Source organism: Vanessa atalanta, chromosome 26 (genome assembly GCF_905147765.1).
Source record: "Vanessa atalanta chromosome 26, ilVanAtal1.2, whole genome shotgun sequence".
NCBI lineage: Eukaryota > Metazoa > Arthropoda > Insecta > Lepidoptera > Nymphalidae > Vanessa > Vanessa atalanta.
In genome coordinates this window covers 3,346,573-3,373,208 of record NC_061896.1, presented here as the reverse complement: position 1 = coordinate 3,373,208, position 26,636 = coordinate 3,346,573, and the positions used below count along the sequence as shown (strand labels likewise).

Below are 26,636 nucleotides of genomic sequence, written 5' to 3'. Positions count from 1 at the left end.
ACATTATTTAAATTGACACTGACAGCTTGGGATGTGCCTAAAACCGATAAAATAAGCTGTGCAATTTATAATTGTATATTTCTCTAAAACTAATACTTTGATTCTGTTAAATTTGACTAATATTTATCATTTTGATATTCTGAAACTAAAGACATAATTTTTTTTCATAACTGACTATTTTTTTAACATTCAAATGTCAGTATTGTTTAAAAACGACAACTATAGAGTACGAATTATTGCACTCTGTGGCGTTGTAATAAAAATGTCAGTTTTGTCATTAAGGAAGTAAGCACATTGTGTTCATTTTAAAAATTACATATTTCACGTATTTCCTTACACATAAATTGAGTAAATAATTAGAGAATTGTCCATTGTAATTCCAATGATGGAGCTCTTTATTTGAAGCAGTATAAATTCTATGGAAAACACCTACACTACGCCGAGTGCTACGTATTTTTGTAAGTAACAATATCTTTTTGTCGGTTTAGCTATAACAGCTAAAGCTCGTAGCGTTGTTATTGATAGACCGAGATTATTTCGGGTACTGGTCAGTTATTTAATTTGCATACAATCGAAATTTCTTCATGCCTGATGTTAGAAAATAGAGTCTTTATAGGTCGTTTTAGTAACCACATCTTAATGAAATAGTAGTAGAGTATTATTCATTTCACTTAAACAGTAGCGTTAGTTCAATACCTATATATTTTCTTATATAATTTTAAGTTTACATCAGTTGTAACCGAATACTTCTGGAAGAAGCATTATTAATAGATGGTTATTCTATAGTACTTTATAGAGTTATTAATAATAAAAACAGCTTTATGAGCTAAAATTGATAGCAAAATGTTTTGTTCGTTGATTTATATTACTAAATCAACTTTATATTACTGAAGATACACAGAATGTTACCTGTAAAGTTGATTTATTTAAAACTGAGACAAAGAAATAAATTTAGAAACTAAAATGTGCTACAAATATATCAGTGAAATTGGATACATGTGCTTTGAATATTTAAAACAAGGAAATTAGTTAAAAAGTAATGATAAAGAAAATTATACCAAATTTTGCTTATAAAGCTGGTGGACTTATTCACAGTCCGAAGTTGAGAAGTATGTATAGAAATGAAGAGATGCGAGGCCTGCCGTAATCGTTCAGACCGGGGGCCTCCGGACCGGCCTGGCGATGACCGGGACCCCCTTCTAAGCTCCCCTACTATCTTGCAGGAGGATCCCCACGATTTTCCGAACTTAGTAAGACTTGTAACATTTTAATGTAGATAGCACATTTTTATTTCATGTGCACGGCAATTTTTTTACACATTTGTCTCCTCATTACAAATTTTTTATTAGTTTTTTGTTCCTGTTAGCATTTTTTTTTTTTTGTGCACAGTTAATTTGTAGATTCAGTATTTAATACAATTGATGAGTGTAATACAAAGCAATGAAAGTTGATATCCTTCAACCAGTATCACAAAGCAAACAATGCAAATAATCTCTATATCGTATTGAGTAAACAAATGGATGACTGGACAGATTATTAACATGTTTGATAAAAAGAGCCTTTTTGTAGATTAAAAAAGATTAAAAATCCAGATAATACAAAGCTTAATGATTGACACCATCATAAATATACAATCTTATCTGTATCCATTAGTGTGAAGAGGATAGTTCAGTTCTTGTCCGACATTTCCGTTTGTTTAACAACATTCTTTATTTAAAATGTTTGAAATACATAATTTCTTATGAGTCTATGGTTGATCTATTTTGGTTCAGTTTTTTTTTTTATAAGCTTTTTGTGTACTCAGTGTCAACAGTAGCTTAGTTAAGTGTTATACAATGAAAAAGAAAATATATATAACCAGACTTCCGAAACAGGTATGATATGATTGAATTATAATTGTGTATGTATATTAAAAAATGGGTAAAATATTTATTTAATGTTAAATACAATATGTATTTAACATGTGTAATAATATATGGGGGAATATTTAAAAGTAATTAGTTGGCTGATTGAGCTGAGGCCTACACTTGTTCCTTATTATTATTGTTGTGTTAAATTTTTTAACTTTGAAAAAAAAAATTAAAAAAGAACAAATGCTTTTTTTAATTTATATATATATTATAACCTAACTACTAAATAAGTTTATGAAAGATAATATAAAGTTACAGATAGCTGTCATTTCGCGCTTAAATAAAAATCCAAACAAAAAATTAGCGTGTCACGATACGCAAACGCTACACGTTCTCTTGGTGATATTGCTTTGTGCAAGTTCGTCTGGATAGTTAATATTCTATCAGATATTTTACCGCCAAAAAGTAAACCTTAGTTTTGTAACAACCGGTACTACAGACATAACACTAGTTCTCACAGTATTATTCTCTATACGGGCCGAAGTCACCTAGTTATTCAAATATTCTAATGGATATGAACAAAAACTAGATCACTAAAAATACGATTAAAAGTCCAAATCGTACCGATAGTTCTTAAAAATAAGTGTATTTAAACAAACATAACGTAAAAAAAATACATACTCCAGCTTTTAAAAGACAATGTTCGAAACCATACAACTTTTTGTCCTACCGAAATATATATCCACTTAGTACGTTAGTTTAAGCGGTAAGGCGCTGGTTAACTCTTGACGTTTGGGAGACACCTAGCTTTCTTAATTGTTTTCATGAAGTGCCATTATAAGTGTAGTCATGACATATGTATGATAAAAAATCGATAAGGAAAACTCGATATATAACTGACGGTATACGTAATTCCTCATTTATGATTCCTCATGCCAAGCTATATCTTAATAAACATACTTAGGAACTGTGTCGTATTAAAATTAAGATGACGTTAATATTTTAATATTTAGTCTTTTGTATTGACTTAGTTGGTTAATCTTCCTCAAAATCGGTAGAGTTGATTTATTTTAGTTCGTAATATATGGGCGTAGGATTCAGTACATTATCTACTCCATGTACTACGTAGGGTTTTTTAATCAGTGTGCTATTCAAGTGTTCCGTATTTTTTAAACTGCCAAATAGTCTACCAATCATGGAATTAAGGATATTATGCAACACAAAGTGTTTATTGTTTCATTAAGATATCTTAATAAGATGATTGAAATATTGTAGGCTGGTCCGAACCAAAACGGGATAGTACCAATTCGAGTACCAATTCGCTTCGCTTTTGTTTTTTTTTTTTCCTCTATCTTAAGGTTCCACGAAAGAGCTGTCTCACTGAGTGTTTCTTGTACAACTTTTCAGTACTTTATGTCCTGGTTAATTGATGAACAATGAACTTGTATTGAACTGTATTTTTTCATACTTAATTATTCATAAATTACAGTCTATTATTACGATTCAACGTTTCGCCTCGATACAAATTACAATATCCTTTGGGTCAAGGACTAAACCTTCAACAGTAGTAGCACGAGCGACGATATTAACACGTGCCATTTCACACGTTCGTTGTAAGATGCTATTTTTTTTTTATTCAGTTAATAAGTGTTAACTGTGGTTTTGGAATAACAAATAGCGGATGTTCCGCAATAGTTTTTTTTTGTTTTTACATTGTTTGTTGTCTCAGTTTTTTTTTATATGCGTAATTCCATGAAGTCAATTTTCTTTATTTAAACGTTAAATTAAAATTAGGGATTTTGACTTTGATTTGCTCGACTTCGACGTAGTTAAAAAAAACAATCACTGTAGCTATAGATTGTGTATATAATTAATATATATTTCCAAAATTGAATCGTTTTTTTATTTTTTATTATAATAATTTAAAATTAAATATATTGTTCCTAATCGCAAATGTATGAGTCGGCAAAAATAAAATATGGCAGACGATTTATTTATTAAGTTTATCGTAATTACATTGATCGTCACTTTTAATTTTCGTCTTACTATAAGATATTATTTTATACAAAGGATTGTTTGTTTAAATGTTTGTTACAAATCACGCTTGAACCGTTCAACTGATTTTAAGAAAAATGTAATAATATACAGGTCGATAAATTAATAAAATAATAAATATAAGTTATTTCTAGCCTTGAATTTTTATTATTATACTTAATCTTTGGCAACGCACTTGCAAGCCCCCCGGTGTTGCAGATGTCCATGGGCAGTGTTAGTCACTTTCCATCAGGTGAGCCTCTTGCTCGTTTGCCACCTATAAGATAAAAGAAATCTCTATAAATCAATATACTGTAACTTTAAAAAGTGACGTCTTAAAACAAACTAATTTTAAGTGTATATATGTGTGTGGATATGTGTATTTATGCATCTGCGTGTGAGTTTATGAAAGAAGTTGATTACGTTACGTATAGCACATAGATTATTATTTCTGATATAGTTTCGAAATAAAATTTAATTAACGCCTAGCAAAGCGGGCGTGTAAGTTTGTTGCAAAACAATTCAATCGTTATATTTCTAAAGAGTTGCAATAAATATTTAATAAACACGATAAACTTTATGTTATCGGCTGGTGGAAATAAGATTTATAACTTGGCGTTTTATGATTGCGAATTTCATTACGTTAATGGTTCTTGGGTATGAACATAAAAAATTATTACGTTTTAGGATATACCTAATTTTATCTATATTATACTTATTCGTTGTACTCCCTTACAGCGTTTGGATTCAGACAAACGTTGGTAATATCGTAAAGGGAAAGGTTTCGTGTCTTTATTAGGGTTGAATTACTAATTTAATGCAATTAGGACTGTTGCTAATGATAGGTATGGATTTCCTTGCCCATCTCGTTGATCTCGTTGCTAGCTCATAAGACTGAAGATCCCACGGTTTTGTCTTTAAGCTCCGGGTTGGGTCAGTAAGAAGTTGTTAGGTTTTTCGGTCATGAAGATCTCGGCGGGCTGTAGTTTGGAAGTTGACAGAGGTTACACTTAACCTCGAAAGCACGTAAGGTTCCTGCTTCTGAACAAAATATAATATAATATATAAAATTAAAGGAGTTGCGACGTAACTGTAAATTTGATATAAGCGAAACCATCAAGCGTCAAGAAGGTTTCGCTAAAAAGTTACGCAAAGAAACGTACGCGATCGCAAACTTTGAACTTTACCAAGTAAAAAAGTTTCTTTTAAATAAATTTCAAAATTGAAATCAAAATATTTTTTATTTAAGCCAAAATGTATTAACATTTTAAAAAATCATTCTACAGGATTATATAAAGTATGAAGCTATAAACGATTTGGAATGCATATTCTACCGAGAATATTCGGTAAGATGCTCAGCAGTTAGTCTTTTTTTTTATGGCATTGGTTGGCGGACGAGCATATGGGTCACCTGATGGTAAGTGATCACCACCGCCCATACACAAAGGCGCTGTAAGAAATATTAACCATTCCTTACATCACCTATGCGCCACCAACCTCAGGAACTAAGATGTTATGTCCCTTGTGCCTGTGATTACACTGGCTCACTCACCCTTCTAGCCGGAACACAACAATACAGGGGTTATTTGGCGGTAGAATATCTGATGAGAGGGTGGTACCTACCCAGACGGGCTTGCACAAAGCCCTACCACCAAGTAGTAGTCATCATCTCAAATTAAATACATCGTAGACTATATAGAATTAAAATATGTCTTGCATCGAATTTAACGTATAGGAGCTTTTGTATTCCTATTCCGACTACGATGCCAAATTTCTTACTTTCAAAACTTTTTCTTTTATGATATCCGTAAAAAAAGAAAATTGTCATTCACTTTACTTCGGACGAAACTCTGGCAATAATATTACAAACGTAGCATAATTTTATGTATTTTAAGATAAAATAAGGCTAATAGGCTTAAATGTAGATACAGAACTTATAGAAAGTTAAGTTTTTTTTTAATTGCTTGGGGGTAGGGCTCTGTGTAGGTACCACGCCCTGATCAGATATTCTACCGACAAACAACAGTACTTATTATTGTTGTGTTCCGGTTTGAAGGGTGAGTGAATCAGTGTTAGGTACAGGCATAATAGACATAACATCTTAGTTCCCAAGGTTGGTGGGGTATTAGCGATTTAAGGAATGGTTAGTATTTCTTACAGTGTCATTGTCTATGGGCGGTGATGATCACTTACCTTCAGGTGTTACTTGCTCGTCCGCCTACATACACCATAAGAAAAAAGAACTGAGATGCAATGACCCTTACCCTTCAAACCAGAGCACAACGGTACAGAGTATAAATTCCTACGTGACATTGCGAAAAAGCCGGTTATTTGTCGGTACAACGAAATACCATTAAGAAAAAAGGACTAAGAATATTGTTTTCAATTCGATAAAAAAGTCGTTTTGCGTGCACTTTGACGTACAATATTCGGGGTCCCTAACGACCTTTTGTCTCAAAACATTCATTATTGGATTGTGTGACCCATAATACACACCATTTTTAGTAGTTTATATATACTATTTGGGACAAATTGTTTAAAGTTTGCGTAGGAAACTAAACATTAATTTACACAAAAATTTCAAGTTTTAGTCAAAATCTTCAAAATTTTTATATTTTTCCAGTTACGATTCACACGAGGTATTCATTATTTATTAGTAAATTATCTAATAACTTACATCTCTATTATAGTCAAGTCAAATTCCTTTAGCCAAAATAGAACCATTACACTTATTTATTGATAAGCATATTAAATTTTACCATACTTCGGAAAAAGAAAATGCCTTGAGGAAACAGCGAAAAAAACTCAGCGGTGTTTTTGTTTTGACAAATTGTAATTATTTACACATGTTCAATATCAAAGAGCCAGTAGGCGACCGTTTCGCTCCCAAGCTCTGCTATCAACCATTAACTGACTAATTGTATAATAACTTTTTGTACACGAGTGTTCTTTTACATTTTTTTTTTAATTTGGCAACAAAGACATTTTGAACGCTTTCTTGTATTCTTTTGTAAAATCATATACATTGCCCGTGTACAAAAGAGTTACTGACTATACAGTCGAGTAACAAGTTTGTGTTTGTTCCTTGTAGGTAATTACAAAATCATTAATATATTTCCGTACATACATAACATTACAGAATATATATTGAGAAGTAGCAGTTAATATCTTGGTTTCTTTAAATTTTTGCTTTCAATTCAGCCCCAAGGTTATGGATTGCGCGGATAGTCGCTTTCTGCAGCAAAAGTATCCTATGGGTAACGACTGCTTTACCCAAAAGCATAATATCCTAAGATGTTGTACCGTAAAAGTAATTAAAATATAATAAAGTAACTTCATCACGATCGTTTTAGCAGGTTCATTTGAATCCTGATGTAGTAAGAAACAAACAAACATGAGTTATTGATGCCCTAGTATCCGTTATTCTAAGGTGATCTGATATATAAGTAACAAGGCAAAGGTTTCAGAGTTACGCCTCGAACTCAATATGATAAATAATATTTATAAATATATTTTCTTTGAATGCAATGTTTGCTCATGCGCCTGTGGTCTATTGCGATGGAATTTCCCTATATGTAATTGCAAATAAAATTTGAATTTTTGTATTTTCCGTCAGCTATTAACATTTACTTATTTTAAATTTTAATAAAGTTTTAATGCTAAGAGTATGGTTTAGTATTATATCTGAACATGAATTAAGATATCGATGTCATCGTTCTAAGGATCGTTTAAGAATGGATATTTCGTGTTTGTCCCTTTCAGACTTGGTGACTAAACCATACTAGAAACGTTGTGAAAATAGTTATTTTTCCATTGTCCTTTTATGCATCGTTCATGTTTATGTTATTCTATTACTAGCGGCTAAGTTCAAATCCAGGTTTGGGCCCGTATAAAGTTATTTACTTTTCACTTTATTGTACATCACAAAGAGAAAATAAATAAATAAACATGTATACAGTCTAAATAAAAGAAGGGTACCATTTTACGGCCTTATCGCTACATAGCGATCCCTTCCATGGAACTAACGGTGTAGGTGAAGTTATTGGGTTTTTCTGCCCAAAGTTGAAAGCAATGGAAAAATTGAAAAGCAAGTTCGGATTCTGTTGACAAATTGACAGTTTATAAGAATCGAATCGAAACAATCGCTTGCGTTTTCCTGTTGCGGTTTGATTAAAGTTGAAGAATATGTTCGGGATCGTATCGAACTGATATAAATAGGTGGAGTTGGTCATCAGTTACAATTAAGCTGAGGTTTACTTTTGTCGAATTTGGATCGAAAGAGAAAAGGGGACGTATGATTACCGTTATAAGTTAGTATAACCCCACCCCAGGTACCCCCAGGTAGGTAGTACTTAGACTGTCTTAACTCGAACAGCGCGTAATTCGACCGGTCCGGTCGTGTTGGATTTACTGTCCCATAGGCTTATGGTACACCTCTTGTTTGCTCGTATAGTTGGCTAAACTTCCTTGACAATGGAAGGACAAGAAGAGGGAGTCTTGACCGAAATCAGGCATGTATACTTACATATAAACTTCTTACTGATATAATGAATGGGAAAGTTAAAAGTGATTGGGCGTTAAATATTCAATAACGCTCAAATTACTGGACATTAAGAAGTATTAGATAAGATATTAAAATTTAATTTAATATTTTATTTAGTAAAAAATATTAACAATAAGTCCTTAAATATATACACATGTGAATTAAATATAGTTGCTATATAAAACTTGACTGCGTGGAATGGTGGCAAGAATGTTAGCATCATATCCCTATTGAATCGCAATTCCGATCCTCTGTCCACTGTCACCAGTGGAGGCAATAAGGCGAGGTGTTATACTTTTAAACAATTTTGGTAACTTGATTATATCTAGGAATAGGATACGAAATAAATTGACAGCGACTTATAATGTTTCTTTTTTTTGGAATGTACTTCATTTTATTAGTACAATGCATGGAATTTCTTACTGTACAATTTATACTTTTATGAAATAACTGCTCGTATACTCTGAGTGAGATCAATTCTGATTGACACGCCAGGCTGGGCGTAGGTTCAGCCATCGTAATTGCTTCGCGTGGAAATCTTACTATTGATTAAAAATGTATTAATAAGTGGAACAATTGAATTCTCGAATGAACTTTTGTTTTAGTCCAAAAATAGTTTTATCGAAGAAATATTTTAAAACTTCTTATGTATATAAAGAGTTATTAATGAGTTTTGACACAACTTAACTACTTTACCAAATTAAACTAACTATTTTTATTGTTAATTGGCGTCCGTTCTTAACTTAGTGTAGCCAATCGCACAGAATATATTGCACAATTATGTGTATATACACAGTTATCTTCTGTATCCTCTCTTATAATCCTAAGAGGCGGTAGTCAGATAAGACAGGAACTCTTTGTTAGTTCTGAAAGAGTTCAGGTACAGAACCAACAGCTGTACGATACAACTTTCGAACTCCAGCGAAATTCAATAACATTTTCCAATTCGGATTGGGATTTAAAAGCAAGTCCTCGTCATTTTCAGACTTATAACGTAGATTTAATAATGATAGCCCACCACTCTTAAAAGATAAAAGTACCACGAAGACACTCTAATACCGTTATCAGCTATTAATCATGATTTTCTTCATTAGCCACTAACATAGTTTACTTCCTAGAAAATAATGGCAACGCGGTTGTTTAAGTACTACTGATAAGCCTTCATAAGTTAACAGGTTGGCTGGCCTGCTTGTGTGATGTATTGTACCTTATATGACTTATAACACGATTTTATTAGCCTGTATCTATCTATGAAACGGAATCTCTTAACATGATTTTCAGCATCTTGAAGACGTTTGTTGAACTTGGATATTGGCACACGTACTAATGACCAATGACAATAAAATAATTTAATAATTTCGTTCTAGTATCGTGACCAAGTATGTAAACAAAAAAATTAAAAGTACAGATAACTTAGTGTCAATTTTAAACTATTCTTATAGACCACAAATTAAAATGTCTTCTTAAAAAGCATAGACAAATAACTAATTGACTTTATAAGAACAAATAATAATCAACATTACATTACATTGAATACTTTAAATTAATAATTATTTATAACTAAAACGATTTTTTTTCTATTAGTCAGAAATTGTATATTGATGCACCTGAACTTCGCGCCAAAAAGTAAACCCAAGCCTCTGTGACAGGAGACCGCGATTTTTTTTTAATTATTACGCTACAAGGTATTGATGCATTGAGGCGGTAAGACTTTATATTATCTATAGATAATATATTTATTTATAGGTACATTGACATCACATATATCACAAAAATTAGTTAGAATCTAAATAAAACACTACAGAAGAAACATTAAAATTAAATTAAAGAAACTAAGAATAAATATGAATAAAATATTGATTTAAAGTCAATTCAGTTCCTTGGTGAATAACTTTTAGTAGTGCTGAAGGCTCTAATTATATAATCGATGCCACACAGGGCTAGCTAGATTGATCGATACGCCTCAAATATAAATTAAGTTACAAAACTGTCTCTAAAATAATTTCAATCAAAATGGTCATCATTTAAATCACGTGTAGTAGTGCGTAGATTATCGTCACAGTGTTTATAATTTGATCTTAAACAACTGGGCCATTTGCAATGTAGTATTTAGAGAATAACTACTAACCTAGAGAAAGGGATAGATAAAATATCTGCACATTCGCAGCAAATTGTATTTTGAAAATTGAATAAGTTGTACGATTGCTTCGGATATTCGATTGGTTTCCGATTTTATCGGCAATAGATAAACTAAAAAACAATATTCGTATGATAGGAAATAATGTATATTTAAATAAACAAGATTGTTTGTACGTGTAAAAGACAAACGTTATATGCATTCCTAAACCATTCATGCGATTGTGAACTTGAATCGTTGTTAAGGAATCGTTATCGGCGAAAGTCCTGGTGCCAAAAAACATATATTTTCTTTGTATACGTGTTCTTCAATAGAAACATTCTTGGAACCCCTAATTCTAACCTTGCGAAGACAGGCCGGCAAACTAGTATTTATAATCTTAAAAAAATGGTTCTATTCGAATGCAAAATATTCATGTTTATTGCAAATATACCCTTCAATTTGATAACTCGTTGTGCGTTAAGGAATAAGCAATGTATAAAAATAACAATAAAACGTGTCTCGATTACCGAAACTCAGAACATTTGAATTAACTACCAACATTACCCGACAAATGTATCACAGATTATTATGAAACAACCCATATTGTTGAGATATCTTCAACAAATATTATTATAACAAATAACACGGGTAAATCAAAAATACACATCGTTAGTAACATGAAATCTTTTGTCTATTTATGTTTAAAACAATACAGATAATAGAAATAAAATTAGAATGTTCTAAATTCGAATAGTTGTTTTTGTATTTGATTTTATTATATTTTATAAAATTTCAGTGTTAATTATTTCGTTCGACTTGATTTTTTACTTATACTATATTATTATTTTTTTTTTTATGGCATTGGATGGCGGACGAGCTCATGGACCACCTGATGGTAAGTGGTCACCACCGCCCATAGACAAAGGCGCTGTAAGAAATATTAACCATTCCTTACATCACCTATGCGCCACCAACCTTGGGAACTAAGATGTTATGTCCCTTGTGCTTGTGATTGGCTCACTGGCTCTGGAACGTCTCGTTACAATGTCCAAAAGGTATTCGCCAGTATCGGTGGCTTTTCGATGAAGACGGTTCTCAGATGTAGAAATTTGTATATGAAATCTTTCACTAAGTTCATCACTGATGGCTCCCAGATTTTCAGGACAGAAATGTAAACGTACAAAATGTAATTTCAACGACATATAACATACTTATAAGTAGATAACAGCGCTGCGACAATACTTTTATTGGCACTTTATCGCTGATTTCCGAGGAAATTTAACGGCGGGGTAATTTCCGAAGCCTATTTTTCAAAATCACCAAGCCTTTTAAATTTTTTAATTTTTTACAAGTGTCTGATTTAAAGACCAACAAATATAACTTTAATCTTTGCTTCACTCAGTTTAGCAAATTTTCCAAAGCTTTACGAAGTTTTCTTTATTAATACAAAATTATGAAGCACCTTTCTTACAAAATTTAGTTACAAAATTTAGTTTACCGGCGTAATTAATCAAAGCTCCATTTCATTAGTCGATAAGCCGATCGATAAGTGGGGAATCCCCACTGGTGAGATAAGTTATAGCTGGTGACGACTGTCCATAATGAAATGGCTTGTGCTTGAAACCGATCTCCCTAAATTAGTTAATAATAACATTTGTTAATAGGTTTTGGTTTTGTGGTTTGGGTTTTAGAAATGTCCTGTACGACGAATTCGTTTATTATCGATGAATGTGATTTCTATACGATTAACACGCTCAAGCCCGTTCTTATATTGAAGAAACCATTCGGTCTGCTTACGGATTGTAGAATTGTCTAACACGCGTAATTCAGAAGCTACCATTGATTTGAATTATAGAAGAAAATATGTATAAACGTCAATCGGACAATTCCTATATTCGTGAACAAATCGAATAGATTTTTGAATATAGTAACCGGCCTTTAGAGGATAACGACTTATTTTCTATCGGTTACAAGCTGTATGTGTATGTAAATGGACAAATCCAAACAGTTCAGTGCCTTTTTGTCCTCTGTTTGTCAGCCGATTCTTTTATTTTGGTCTATGTCGACGAACTTTAGTGTTATCAATTATTTTTGGAAAAGGAACGTTCCCCATAGAAGATAGATAGAAGATCAAAGTTCAGCTTTTTAACCACTTAAAAAGTGATCAAAATATAAATATTAATTATTAGAATCGTGTAAATGTTTGTCAATTTTGTACATCGCTTAAAAATATTACGAGCAAGGTGATCACATTAAATAAAGAAACAATCGCGGTCTAGAAGATGTAAATGAAGGAATACATTTTAATTGTAAATTAGGCATTAGTGTTATGAGCTATGTAAACTTAATGTGCAATTTTAAACTCTATTTTTATGGTAATAAGACTTAATGTAATACGAGTTTCGTGTAGAAAAACATCGCAGCCATTGTAAGGTACATTTTCTTTATGATTTAGTATTCTACTTTTTATTTAGCTTCGAAGGGCGAAAGTTGTAGATAAGCTTAATTTGTGATAGGCGTCAGTAAGGTTCTGTAATTAATCGTTTGCTAATTGCCTTATTCAATATTTCGTTTATTAGCATTTCGCTCGTGGCTTCACTTGATTAATTCTGCGCTAAATTTAATTCTAAACAAATAAGAAATCAGTATATTTTAATGCATACTGTAGGGTTACAGTCAATTTTATTTCATCACTAGTCGAGGCCAACTGACAAACGTCAAGATTTTTACGATGTATATTTTCAAGTCAATTGTGCCTTTTTATGCACCTTGCAATACTACTTTTAGAATATATGATGTGATGCCATTACAAATGTTTCATGATGATACTATATTTTTAATATCTCAAATATATTATATTAAAAAATATATATATGCATAAATTTAATTGTATGTAGTTAATATATACTTGTATATAAATTGATTTATTAAGACAAACAAAGGTTAGTAGTTTTATATTTAATACAAAACAGTTAAACCAATAATAAAAAATATTTGATTTAACACCTTAATTTTCTTGAAATACATTTAAAAACATTTAATATCGAATACAAAGTAGCCGCTTTGTTTATCCTTCGCTTGTACCGATTGAAATGAAATAGGGCTTCATTATGTTTGCCTCTATACTTACTACCGTGGTAATAGCGGCACCGTTTGATGAATATTTAAGAAAGACAAATCACATAGCTCTTTATCGTATGTGTCCAGGTTAAGGGATTATTCTTGAAAACGTCATATGTGATATGATTTTACTTTTTGTTACAGCTTTATTTTCTTTAAGATGTGTTATGTGTTAAGACGTTTTGATATGGTAAAGTTGCGGCGTTATTCGAAAAACATTAGTAATCTATATTGTGCTTTAAATCGTTGGCAATAAAGAATATAATGGTTTTCGACAGTCGTGCGGCATCTGCACGATGTTTCCGTCGTGTATGTCGCTGTTGCCGAGGAGGAACGAGCCGAGGCCGCCGAGGCCGGGGCAGGCGCCGGTCGTTCTCAATGTCTACGATATGTATTGGACGAATTGGTGAGCCATTTTTTTTCTTCACTATTAATTTTTTATGTGGTTTCTTGCCAGCTTGGATTATTTCGCAATTGTCACTTAGGACGGAGTTGAGAAAGATAGAAATATACTTCTTTGTCACACACTGCAGCATTAAACAAATGACAATTTGAATTTCACGTATAATTTTATTTATGAAAACCATTTGACTACTTTGATGATTTGTATAGTGATTGAATTTTCGTTATCTTTTAATAAACAAATCTACGCAGACGTGTTGTCTATGACTTTTTATCTTTTTTTTTGGCAAATAAACCTGTCCTGTCCGGTCATCACCGCCCATAAACACTGTAAGAAATATTACCTACTTCTGATATCGATGACGCGTAAAAATATTGGGAGCTATGATTTAATTACCCTTGTGCCTGTAGCTACACTAAGTATTGCCGTTTGGCGGTAGAATATCTAATGAGAGTTTCGCATTTGTGCATTAATATTTGGAATTCTAAAATCTCGTTTGTGTTGCCTTAAATAAACATGCAGATAAATAAACTCAATCTAAATCTTAGAATTAAATTTACTTGACGGTGTGCCTTTGTGCCTGTGTAGGTAATACTAACTCATATATTTTACACCAAACCACAATATTGTTGTGTTTCGAGATTAAAAGTGAGCCAGTATACAGGAATGAAGAATATTACATCTCGGTTGGTTGGCTCATTGACTTGGGTGATTGTTAATATGTTTACAATGTCGATATCTACGGTCGGTGGTGACCATTTGAAAAACCGAGATACTTATCTATGTTCGTCATTTCGCTCCTTGTTTAATAATTCATTGACGATATATTTAGGTAAGATGTTATTTGACCTAAAGTAGCTATTAGTTAAATTAAGTATTGACATTGTCTATGTCTAAATGTAATTGTCTTTGATTAGTATCTATTATATTTTACATTATGCCAGAAAGCTATGTTATAATATCAGTATATAGCGTAAAGAGTAACTAAACAATACAATGAACTCATCAGTGACTATTAAACCTTAATATAAAAATAATAATAATTAATATCATCGTTGGTTGGTGTGTGTGTGATTTTATTGTACGACTTCGTGTAGGTACACAGCGGGCGCGGGAGTGGGCGTGTTTCACAGCGGTGTACAGGTGCACGGTTCGGAGTGGGCGTACGGAGGACATCCGTACGCCTTCACCGGCGTGTTCGAGATCACGCCGAGAGACGAGAGGGAGCTCGGGGAACAGTTCCGATTCAGGTATTTATATGAATACACTATATTAACCGATTGATTTAATATATAAAGCTATTCGATATTGTTTTTTAATTCATATTAAAAGTGTTCGTATCAGGAGGTTTTTGTTTGTTACACATTTTTTGGAATGAAGTTCTTTTACGCGTCTTACAGGAAATTGGACGAAATCGTCAGGTAAGGAAACAGCGTTATGCTTCCTTCAGGCGACCTGTCACTTTAATTTATCTTTCTGCCTCTTTCTATTATATATTGTTTATTTTACATTATTTAAATAGTCTCAAACGTTGTTAATTTATTTCATTGCGTTTTCATTCAATACGTAATAGGGTCCGGCCCTGCTCTTTATGGCTATTTTTTGGCTTGAAGTGTTAAAGAGCCAGTGTAATTACAGCCATGATAGATGTACTACCTTGTGTGGGTGGTTCATTAACGGTATAACTACACCGGTGTCTAGGTGAAGGTTACTATCTGTTGAATCTGCCTTACTGAAATATCAAAACAAGAAAATGTATACCATGCTACTAGAGACTGAAGTCTATACCAATCAAAGGAGTATAGACCGATAAAATTGACCTTGAAATGACGTGATATCATTGGTCGAGATCTTGAATAATCTATGCTGTTCATTATGGTTTCATGAAAATTGCGTTTTGAATGTCAGCGAAGTTGTTAGAACTTTGGAAGTCAAATTAAAGTGGATATAAGTAGTTAAGTGGAACAGTATTGGATTATAAAACAATATATATTAATCGTGAAATGTTAGTCGCGCATGAATATACCAGAGCAATTAAAAAATTAATAGATAGAATTTGTAAATCTAAGGTTTTTTTTCGCGTACTCTGATTGGAATAGGTTATAGAAAGTTACAACACCAATCGAGGTTATGAAACGTCATTATACTTCATTCTTACAGATTTGACGTTCGCCACAGATTATATATAAATGTTCCCTTAATTATATTTTTAATTTTAAATAAAGTATTGTTTATTTTATTAAAGGCAAAGTGTACACATAGGGTACACGGATTTCAGCGAAGAGGAAGTCAGACGTCTTGTCACAGAATTAGGCAAGCAGTTCCGCGGTGACAGGTTAGTGTGTGTGTTCGCTTATATATTTAGTTGTATACTAACTTAAGTAGTTATATATAAATTTAATTCTATTTAATAGACATGACTAATGTTGGAAAAGAGTATGTATCTATCCAACCCGCCTATGTTATCCCTTAAGGTCAGTCGTTGACAATCGTTGCGGCCAATTGATCCCTCTAGTAGTTCAATATGAACGCATATTATAAGTTTTTATTTATTTTTGTTATTTTATTATCCAAGTAAAACTGATTCCTAAAACACTTCATTTGATAAGTTGAGTTTTACATTTAAACATTACATTAGCAGCCTGTAAATTTCCCACTGCTGGGCTAAGGCCTCGTCTCCCTCTGAGGAGAAGGTTAGGAGCATATTCCACCACGCTGCTCCAATGCAAGTTGGTGGAATACACATGTGGCAGAATTTTGTTGAAATTAGACACATGCAGGTTTCCTCACGATGTTTTCCTCCACCGCCGAGCACGAGATGAATTATAAACACAAATTAAGCATATGAGGATTCAGTGGTACTTGCCTGGGTTTGAACTCGAAATCATCGGTTATTCTAAAACTAAAAAAGAAATTATCTAAAGTGGCCTGAGAGTATCGTGGATTTTTAACAAAATGTGCTATTTCGTTCCGTCGTACCAAGTTTATCCAATCACGTATAAAAGCTTACATGTGATCTCAAGAATATCAGTTAATATTTTTCTGTCATAATCAATTAAACTATTTTTAAATTTCAATCGATAGTAACTTTGGGTGGACGCGATCGCAAACTTCTAAGGCTAAGACTTACTACTACTTCTAAGACTAGTTTACCTTAAGGCTACGGTTACCCATCCACTTTATATACGCGTATATTAATAGCAAAATTGAACTCTATTGACTACGTAACAACGTTTAATTCATCACATATACAATGTTCCCGTTGTGTAACTACAGCTTAAAGCGAATCAGACGGTTGATTGAATATTTGGTAAAAGAAAGGTCACTAGATTAGTTATTGTGTAGAAGAAGTCAGTGATATAATTAATTATTTATTTATTATTAATAAATTGTAGACATTTGTTTAATTGGTGGTAGGGATTTGGGCAAACTCGTCTGTGTAAGTACCACGAACTCATTAGATAATCTGCCGCCAAACAGCGATACTTGGTATTGTTGTATTCCAGTATGAAGGGTGAGCCAATGTAACTACAGGCACAAGGGACGTAATATCTTAGATCCCAAGGATGGTGGCGAATTGGTGATGTAAGGAATGGTTAATATTTCTTACAGCGCCGTTGTCTATGGGCGATGGTGACCACTTAACATGAGGCTCATTTGCCGATCCGACTAACTATTACATAAAACAAAAAAAAAGATTGATATTTATTTTTTTCTTCCAGATACCATTTAATGAATAACAATTGTAACCACTTCACGTCCGCATTTTGTTTGGTGAGTGGCATTTTTTTTTATAGCAGGATATCTGACTAAATCCGATGGGACGGTGACCCGACACGGCCGCGGTCCCAATTCTATCATATAACGGTAATAATACGTCCCCGGTTCTATTTCGATCCAACTGCAGCTATTTCTCGCAATAATAAAACTCAGCTTGATCGTAACTGAGTGAGTGCCTATTTATTTATATCGGTTATATCGACATATTCCGATCTAACTTCGACGGTAACATAAAGTTTGGATTTCATTGCGATAAAGTGACAAGTGAGAGCTGAAGATCAGTCTTTAAGTGATTTCGAGACCGTCTATTGTATAAACATTGTATTTTTTATTTGGTTAATAGAATAATAGAATTTGTATGATACAGGCGTTGTGCGACCGAGACATCCCGGCGTGGGTGAACCGTCTAGCGTACGTCAGTTCCTGTGTTCCCTTCTTACAGCGCTGCTTGCCAAAGTAAGTTGTATTTAGAGACGTTTGAAGTGAGGCCTTTGATCAACATCAACTGGCTTACTACGGGGGACTACCGCTGGGCAAATGTTTTCACTCTAGGAACAGTTAAGAATTTTAATACACCGACTGGTTCTACGTTTAAATACAAGTGTGACAGAGTTCATAATATTCGTCTGACATATGCAGGTTTCCTCACATTGTATTCTTTCACCACCGAGCATGAGATGAATTACTCGTATAGACATGAATTAAGTATATGCCTCATTGAATGGTACCCCCTATTGGACTGTAATCCACACTCTTTAGTTAGGATACTTGCGAATATATTTTTCGATTTTGATAATAAATATAATATTTCTTATGTAAGCGCTTCCAGCTTGCTATTGTCGATATTTTGTACAAAGAATATTATCGTCTGAATTGAATGAAAGAGTGCGAAAGGGAAAGAGAGTACGTGTGAGTGGTCGCGTAGGAGAGTAAGCGGGTGCTACTATAAGCGTGTCCTGGGCACCAGGGAGTGGCTGACGCCGACCGCGCTGCAGCACTCGCTCGCCGCGCACTCGCGCTCCTCCTCGCCCTCCTCGCCCACCACGCCGCAATAGCGCTGTGAGTACGCCGCACACCACACTACACCACACCACTGTACACTACACTACACTACACCACACTACACTACACTACACTACACCACACTACACCACATTACACCACACTACATTCTGACTCCATCACGCCGCAATAACGCTGTAAGTACACCCCACACACTACACTATATTCTCGCTCGCCTCCAGCGTGCCGCAATAGCGTAAAGCTACATTTTAATACACTACACTACATTGCATTGTCATGATAACATCCTAAATACCGCCGCACCGTACTGCACTATACTATATAGCCTATAATATAGAGACAGCCTGTAAAGAACTGCACTCGCGACTCACCTCATTTTGATTGCCAATAACACTACGCTCATAACACGGTACCTCACAAGCTCCCGCCGCACGCCATTTTCACCCTACATCTGTCAATAGCAGAGTAGACATACAACACATGTGTACATTATACACTCTGTTCGCTATATAATATATAACGCTGTATAAGCCAATATGTATGTAGGTACATCGGCTTCGTATATCTGGTGGCTAGAATGTAACGCTTTAGAACCCACGATGCGTTCAGTTTCTGAGACGGTACATCAAAAGGTTATTAATGGCGACGATTTCTCTTTTAAAAAAATCTCACCTCTAATAGTAGCCTCGTGTATAGAACATGCTTGGTTTAATTTTAATTATAATTTCACTGACTTGTATATCTGTCATTTTTCTAGATTTCGAATTGAAAATACATTATATACATACATATATACAATTATGTTACGTCTTATATTAACAGTTCCAGATCTATTATAAAGTACCGCATCCCTATATTTAAGCTACTCTTAAATCACGACGTGCTTGTGACTGACTGTGCTTTACTGTGCATTGAGAATATTTGTCTGATCCGTTATCAAGATCCGGCTAAGTTATAACCACGTGTGGTTACAACTTAGCCACACTAATGAGATGTACTCTCATACGCTACACATGGACTTTAAACACAAATCAAATAAAAGATAAACATTATACAGATAGGCTTTTCAAGCACGTTCGATTCTTCGTTTCAAATGTTAAGCTACCGCCGATTTGGAATGTAGATTCCGGTGAAGAACCGGTAAGACACAGATACAATAAAACATTAGATGATAATTAATACAATAATAGCCTTTTTTTCTCCAGACGAGAATCTGCGGCGATGCAGATGCAAGAAATAACGTGTTGTGCGTAATGTATAGGTTTAATACTAGTTGACACTCCATTTGGCGCATTGTCGAAAGTAGTACGTAAGTGCAAAGTGTTGCCAGATTGAATAATATAACTTGTAACAACGAACTCTGATAAAACAATAAATTGATCTTCCAAGACGAAAGCGAAATACAAATGGTTATTCGAAAGTTAAAAATTAAGTCGTTTTTTTTTTATAAAACTAGCCTGTTATATCACAGTTCTATATATTTACTAACTATAACGCGATAATGTTAATAATTAAATTTTTGTAATGATAAATATTTCAAATTGTTCCCATACTTTTTTCTTTTTAGAGATGTTTAAATATTTATAAAACTATAGTCACAAATTTAAAATATCGGTCTTGATGTATTCGGGCAACACTACAGAGTTTCAAAGCGAGCGTAAATATGTTCGTAATAAAAAAACTCGGGCGACAAAAAGAGAGCCGACGTGAGGGCTCGATGAGGCGAACGTGCTGAGTTCTCTATACTGTGTTACACACAGACTTTTCACTCAACTAGAGATGACATTACTTATTAAATCAGAATATTATAAAACTCAATGGGTATCAACATTTTTGAAATCGTCCCAATATTTTTAGCGCGATATAACAGTACTGAGTGTTTGAATTCCTAAACGGTTTCAAGTAAAAATGTTGCCCTAACTTAAAATAATAGACAGTCGTTTGTAGAAAATGTTTTTAAACCCGACACGATTTCAAAAGATCACGGCGTGAAAGAAAAGTATACTGCAATATAAAATTATTATTTATATCTAGAGACAACGATCATTGCATTGATTGCAATTAAAAAAAAAAAAAACAGTTTAAAGCAATTTCATTAATTTTTATTTCTAATAACAGCTAAAAAAGCAATATTAAAATGGTAATATTTAGATAACCTTATATTAATTGAATTTTTTGTTTCATATTTAAATTTAAATGAAAAACTGTATTCTATAAAGCATAAAAACGACTGCTCAAAAAAGTGATTTTTGAAGTTCCTAAGAATTGAATAGTATTTTGCAGTTTTTTACGACATCCATGCATTTCGCTTCTTAAATTAAAATATAAAATCTCAAAACAAAATATATAAAATCACTAAAAATTTCAAGTAAATCGTAATTTAATATAAATATAGTTAGTAACTATCGTATCTTTTTTAACTATTTTTGCACTTCCTAACTTTTTTATTCAACTGATGAGCTAAGGTACAAATATGTTTTGTTCTTCTTTTCATATTTTTTACTTATAATATCCTATATAAATTTCATGTTCATTCATTTAGGCTAAATAAAATGTAGATTTAGGGTTCCGTCCGTCGATATTTTATTAGACTTAATGATATTGTCGTATTCGTGCAAATATTAATAAATATACGGACTTTTTAATTATTATCTCTGGGCGATATTTAAGAGGCTAGAAAGAATAATACAATTTAAGGATCTTTAATCTATCTTTCTACACAAATCGTGATAAGTCTAATACTTTGTTTAATTTTTTACATTTAGAGTATGACTTTTTTTTTTTTAATGAAACTGCTTACTTTTCTTAAGGCTGTATGTACCCAATACCCTTACCTTTCACAAGTAAAAATGAAAAAAAATAACGTCATAATTTCAGCACAGTATTCTTTCGTTTTGATATGATTGTATTTTCTATAATACTTTGAATGGCCATATACAATGAACATTACCTACGTTTCTAATACGTTTCTAATTATATTTAGTTATGTAAACTAGAAGTGCCATGACACTAGTGGTTGAATTTTATTATAAATTAAGTATAATGTAGATATAAAAATTAATAATAAGATTAGTTCAGCGACGTACATTGTATCATTGAATATAATTTTATTGATGTCAAACTAAAGATTACATCTTTATAATTTACAACTGAAGGTCAGCTTGGTACATAATGGCGTTATCCATTTGCGCAAATGCTGTAAGTAATAAATAATCTATCTCGACGGTACTCGACCTGCGGTTCACCAAGCTTTTACGTGGAGCACGCTTTATTTAAACTATGTAACTATATGTATGTAAGCAAAATGGGAACTGACCTTTAAACGGAGTTTGAAAGGTGTATTATAATTTGCGAAATAAATTGATGATTTTGTGGTTGAGAAAATTTTATAATTGGTCTGTTTGAGTTGTCATCGAAATACGATTCTCTCCTTAGAAAATAAGTCTATCATAGTAAACGACCTACTATAGTTTTGCAGGCGGACTATGTAAGGCTTATTAATTTTTAAAAGTTAACTATTCTATCAAAAAAATAAATCAAATTATTAATAATTTAAAAAGCATTACCAATATCGCTTTTGGCAATTTAAGTATGCGAAATATAATTTTTCCTTAAAAATAAATGGCTACCCCAATGTGCATCGGTCCAAGGGTTAGTATCGAATAATTTGTGATAATTGATGTTTATCAACTAAACAACTATTGTTAAATACATATAAAGTCATACTTTAACAAATTTGATATGTCTGTTGCACAAACTGACGCGAAACATCATCAACAAGAGTTTAAACCTTATCCTTTCATTCGTGTGTCTATTTGAGTTCCTTTTTATATTGTTTAATAATTTATTAATCATGTACATGAATTGATATTTTCCATTTATATATGATTTTTTTTTCTACACACTTAAAAATATTTTTTTTAAGTTTCCTACTTATTATATGGAATGTCAAAATCTATGTATACTCTAGATTTAATTAAAAAGTTATTAGGTTAATAATATACATTAAAATCATTCGCAAATAAAATCCCATTAAATAAAATAACGGTTTAACTAGATTATAGATTAATTAGTTATTGTTATTAAACTTGACAATGCGCCAGATATTGTAAGACGTTTTTCAAATAGAAACATTTTTGTTTTTTCCAAATGTAAAGATCGCGTATTATACGTATTATGAAAAGAAGAATAAAAGCAATAAAATTGCCGACGATGTAAAATATAAATCTTAATAATGTATAATTAAGAGCCTCACTCGTATTTTGTGTTTTCTTGATGAAAAACGTCAGTTTCAAGTATCGGATATTGTAATTTTATAGTCTGTAATATAAAATGGCGAATGACTTTTTTTTTTCTTAAATCTTAAATAAGTATCGTGTTATGTCATTTAACATTTACGTTAATATTTCTATCAATTATTAAATGAATGTAGAATATTTCAACCCACCATTTTATTTTAAAATTAAAACAATGTGCCACTTTTCGCCACTGTTACAATGTAATAGCATTTTATAATACTACTGTTTACTGTTTAGTATAGGTAAATATATTCTTAGTAGTGCTGTACTTGGTGCAAGTTTATTAGGTAATTTACTGATCATTTTAATTGAATAATCGGTTTTTGTAGTAATTTCTAATAAAAAGTGCAGAGCAGTACAGTAACAAACCAAGCGCTGGACGATTGGGAATGATGTAATATTCATTGAAATTTAAAAATATAATATAAAATGGTGTATACGTAGATTAACTCACGAGTGTAAACCCTTCAATTAATGATCTTTATTAATACTTCATTAATTCATCCGCTTAAAGATTAAAAATCATTCGTTTTCGTCCATCGTTCATGCCCGAGCACTTTTTATGGCACCGATTTTAATAATTTTAATATTATAAATTGTTTATTATAGACCTTACATTGTATCTGTAATAATAATTTTTAGTTTTCACTTCAGAAACTGTTATATTCTGCAATGGGTTGGAAACGACCCCATGGTCAGATAAGGGTTAAGACAAGGCAAACATAGCAGGGGAAAAATTCCGTTGTTATATTGCGTAATTATTTCGACCATGGCTAAATATGATACGAATTTTCATTTAGAACGGCACATTAAAAAATATAATCTTCGTTAGGTACATTTAGAATTAGAACTATACAGCCACAATACAATTATTATATTATGTTTATAAAATAGTGATAAAATAAGTAGGTCAGTTGGAAACCAAAGATAATCCGCTCCGTGTGTTAATTTGACACGTTTATTGCAATCTGTGACATAAATTATACGCTGTAATTGCTTAACAACTGTTAACATTAACGCCATAATCGCCATATTGGCATCATTTAATAAGTCACAATTAGTTTTTTTTTTATAGCTGTGTAATCTGGAACGAGGGTTTTGGTGATTTATAATTCAACATTCATAAGCTTTGCAAATAAAAAAAAAACAATGAAATGTACCTAAGGACCAAAACATTTGTATTTAATTGGTAGTTTTTCTCTTATTTAATTAACATGACAAATGTGTTTGTTTATGTATAATAATGTAATGTCATAACGTAAAAAGGGTTTCGTTAGTGATTTAATTAGAAAAACCAATGATGATAATAAGCATTTATATTTAATACACGAAAAAAAAAATTGTTTCGTCGTTGAAATTTATTCGAATTCACTGACTGTACTTATTTAACGTTAGCGAATCATTTCGCATGTGTAATTAAATAATTTGACTTTGTATGAGCGTTGGGAACATTTGGTTTTAATCAATGAAATGTTTGAAAAATGAATAAGGGAAAGAATGGCTTAACTAAATTTTACATTTTAATATGTTATGGAAGTGTTGATTTTTCAATTTTGATGTTACTAAGTGTGGGGTAAAAATCTCTATTTTTAATAATATATCTACTATTGAAAGAATGTTGTAACGAACTAATATAGAAAAAAAAAAATAGGTTAAACACTGTTACCTACTATTATCAATATTCTCTTTGGTGATTTAGGATAACTCATATAGTTATCCTTTCATTGAATTGTAATATTTAATGGGTTTTTCACAATATTGTCAAATAAAAATATATATTGACAATAGATTTTTTGGAGAAATAAAAAAGTGCAAATTGTATTAGTTTTTTTTTTTTCACCTTCCTACTGTTTTAATTTACTTATCATATTTTGAAACTAAATCCGGTGTTGAGACCAATGCAAGATAAAAAAATAATCCCGATATCAAAGAAGGCATACTCTGGAAGTACTTATTGTCTCTTCCCTGATTCAGTTAGGTTAGGTTATTAATATCGAATTTTGGCTTTGCCATTAGAAACCAAGAGTTTATTCAAATTTTTGAACACCTGATTTGTCAGCAAAAGCACTAATGTTCCTATGAAATAAACTATTAGCCAGTAAAGATCAAGGATATAATGTGGTTATTGAATTTTATGGGCTTAAGTCCTCCAAACGTATCGATATGAGTGAACAGTCAGCGATCAAAACATCAAATCGATCATCAAAATTGTCGTTGTGTTGTAACGCTAATAGATATAATTGAATTTCATAAAATTCGTATGTTCAGTCAAAAAATTCTTTATTCTAGTAGTACCAAGACATTACTTTGTGGTAGGGTTTTTTGCCTAGGTATCGTCTGGGTAGGTACCACCCACTCATCAAATACTATTCAATTAAATTTAATGCTACCACCGGTTGCTACTACCGGTTCGGAAAGTAGATTCTACCGAGAAGAACCGACAGGAAACTATTAGTTACTCTTTTCCACCATTTCATTACAGAGTATGTCAGTAAACAACAATGATGTTTCTAAATCCTGCCTAGAGATCAATAAATACTAAGACTACGCTTTTTGACCTTTAATATAATCTTGTGTTGAGTAATATGCCTTATTTTTTATGAGATATATTTTTTTTAATATGCCAAGTTTAAAATAGCTGTGCAATCTTATAGAAACGAATACCGTGCCTCAGGAAGGATGTATTAACTTTGCGAAGTCGGAAACTAGGTGTTATTAGTATTCCTTACCTGCTCGTCTCTATACAATGATTATCACCGTTTCTTTCGTAAAGATCTATATTATTGTAAATATATTAAAACAACTATTAAAACATCCCGAAGGGAGTCTCGAGTTCCAAGATTATAAATAGACCTAACAGCTCTTTTTTGCAGTACGAAAACAGTTTTAATATCCGCAGCGTTACCTTAAACCAAAAAGCCGTAACATAAATCTATTAATCGAGCAGTATCAACGTCAGTTAGTTGTCTAACTTTTCTAAAGCAATTTCATTAATTTTTATTTCTAATAACAGCTAAAAAAGCAATATTAAAATGGTAATATTTAGATAACCTTATATTAATTGATTTTTTTGTTTCGTATTTAAATTTAAATAAAAACTGTATTCTATAAAGCATAAAAACGACTGCTCAAAAAAGTGATTTTTGAAGTTCCTAAGAATTGAATAGTATTTTGCAGTTTTTTACGACATCCATGCATTTCGCTTCTTAAATTAAAATATAAAATCTCAAAACAAGATATATAAAATCACTAAAAATTTCAAGTAAATCGTAATTTAATATAAATATAGTTAGTTACTATCGTATCTTTTTTAACTATTTTTGCACTTCCTAACTTTTTTATTCAACTGATGAGCTAAGGTACAAATATGTTTTGTTCTTCTTTTCATATTTTTTACTTATAATTTCCTATATAAATTTCATGTTCATTCATTTAGGCTAAATAAAATGTAGATTTAGGGTTCCGT

General features: G+C 32.1%; 1 protein-coding gene across 4 annotated transcripts; it reads left to right on the top strand.

Moving 5' to 3' along the window:
• The first annotated feature begins 258 nt into the window (after window positions 1-258).
• LOC125073917 (deubiquitinase DESI2) lies at window positions 259-21,509 on the top strand. Of its 4 annotated transcripts, XM_047685022.1 has the most exons (9): window positions 259-458; window positions 1,096-1,250; window positions 13,945-14,072; window positions 15,167-15,319; window positions 16,315-16,404; window positions 17,792-17,843; window positions 18,217-18,305; window positions 18,817-18,908; window positions 20,078-21,509. In XM_047685022.1, exons 2-8 carry the CDS (start codon window positions 1,122-1,124, stop codon window positions 18,902-18,904), a joined length of 729 nt encoding a protein of 242 aa, XP_047540978.1. In that variant the 5' UTR covers window positions 259-458; window positions 1,096-1,121; the 3' UTR covers window positions 18,905-18,908; window positions 20,078-21,509. The 4 variants fall into 4 exon arrangements, with proteins under 4 accessions (XP_047540978.1, XP_047540980.1, XP_047540979.1 ...); XM_047685024.1 differs by lacking the exon at window positions 20,078-21,509 and having other exon boundaries at window positions 18,818-18,881; XM_047685023.1 differs by lacking the exon at window positions 20,078-21,509 and having other exon boundaries at window positions 18,809-18,863.
• The last annotated feature ends 5,127 nt before the right edge of the window (window positions 21,510-26,636 follow it).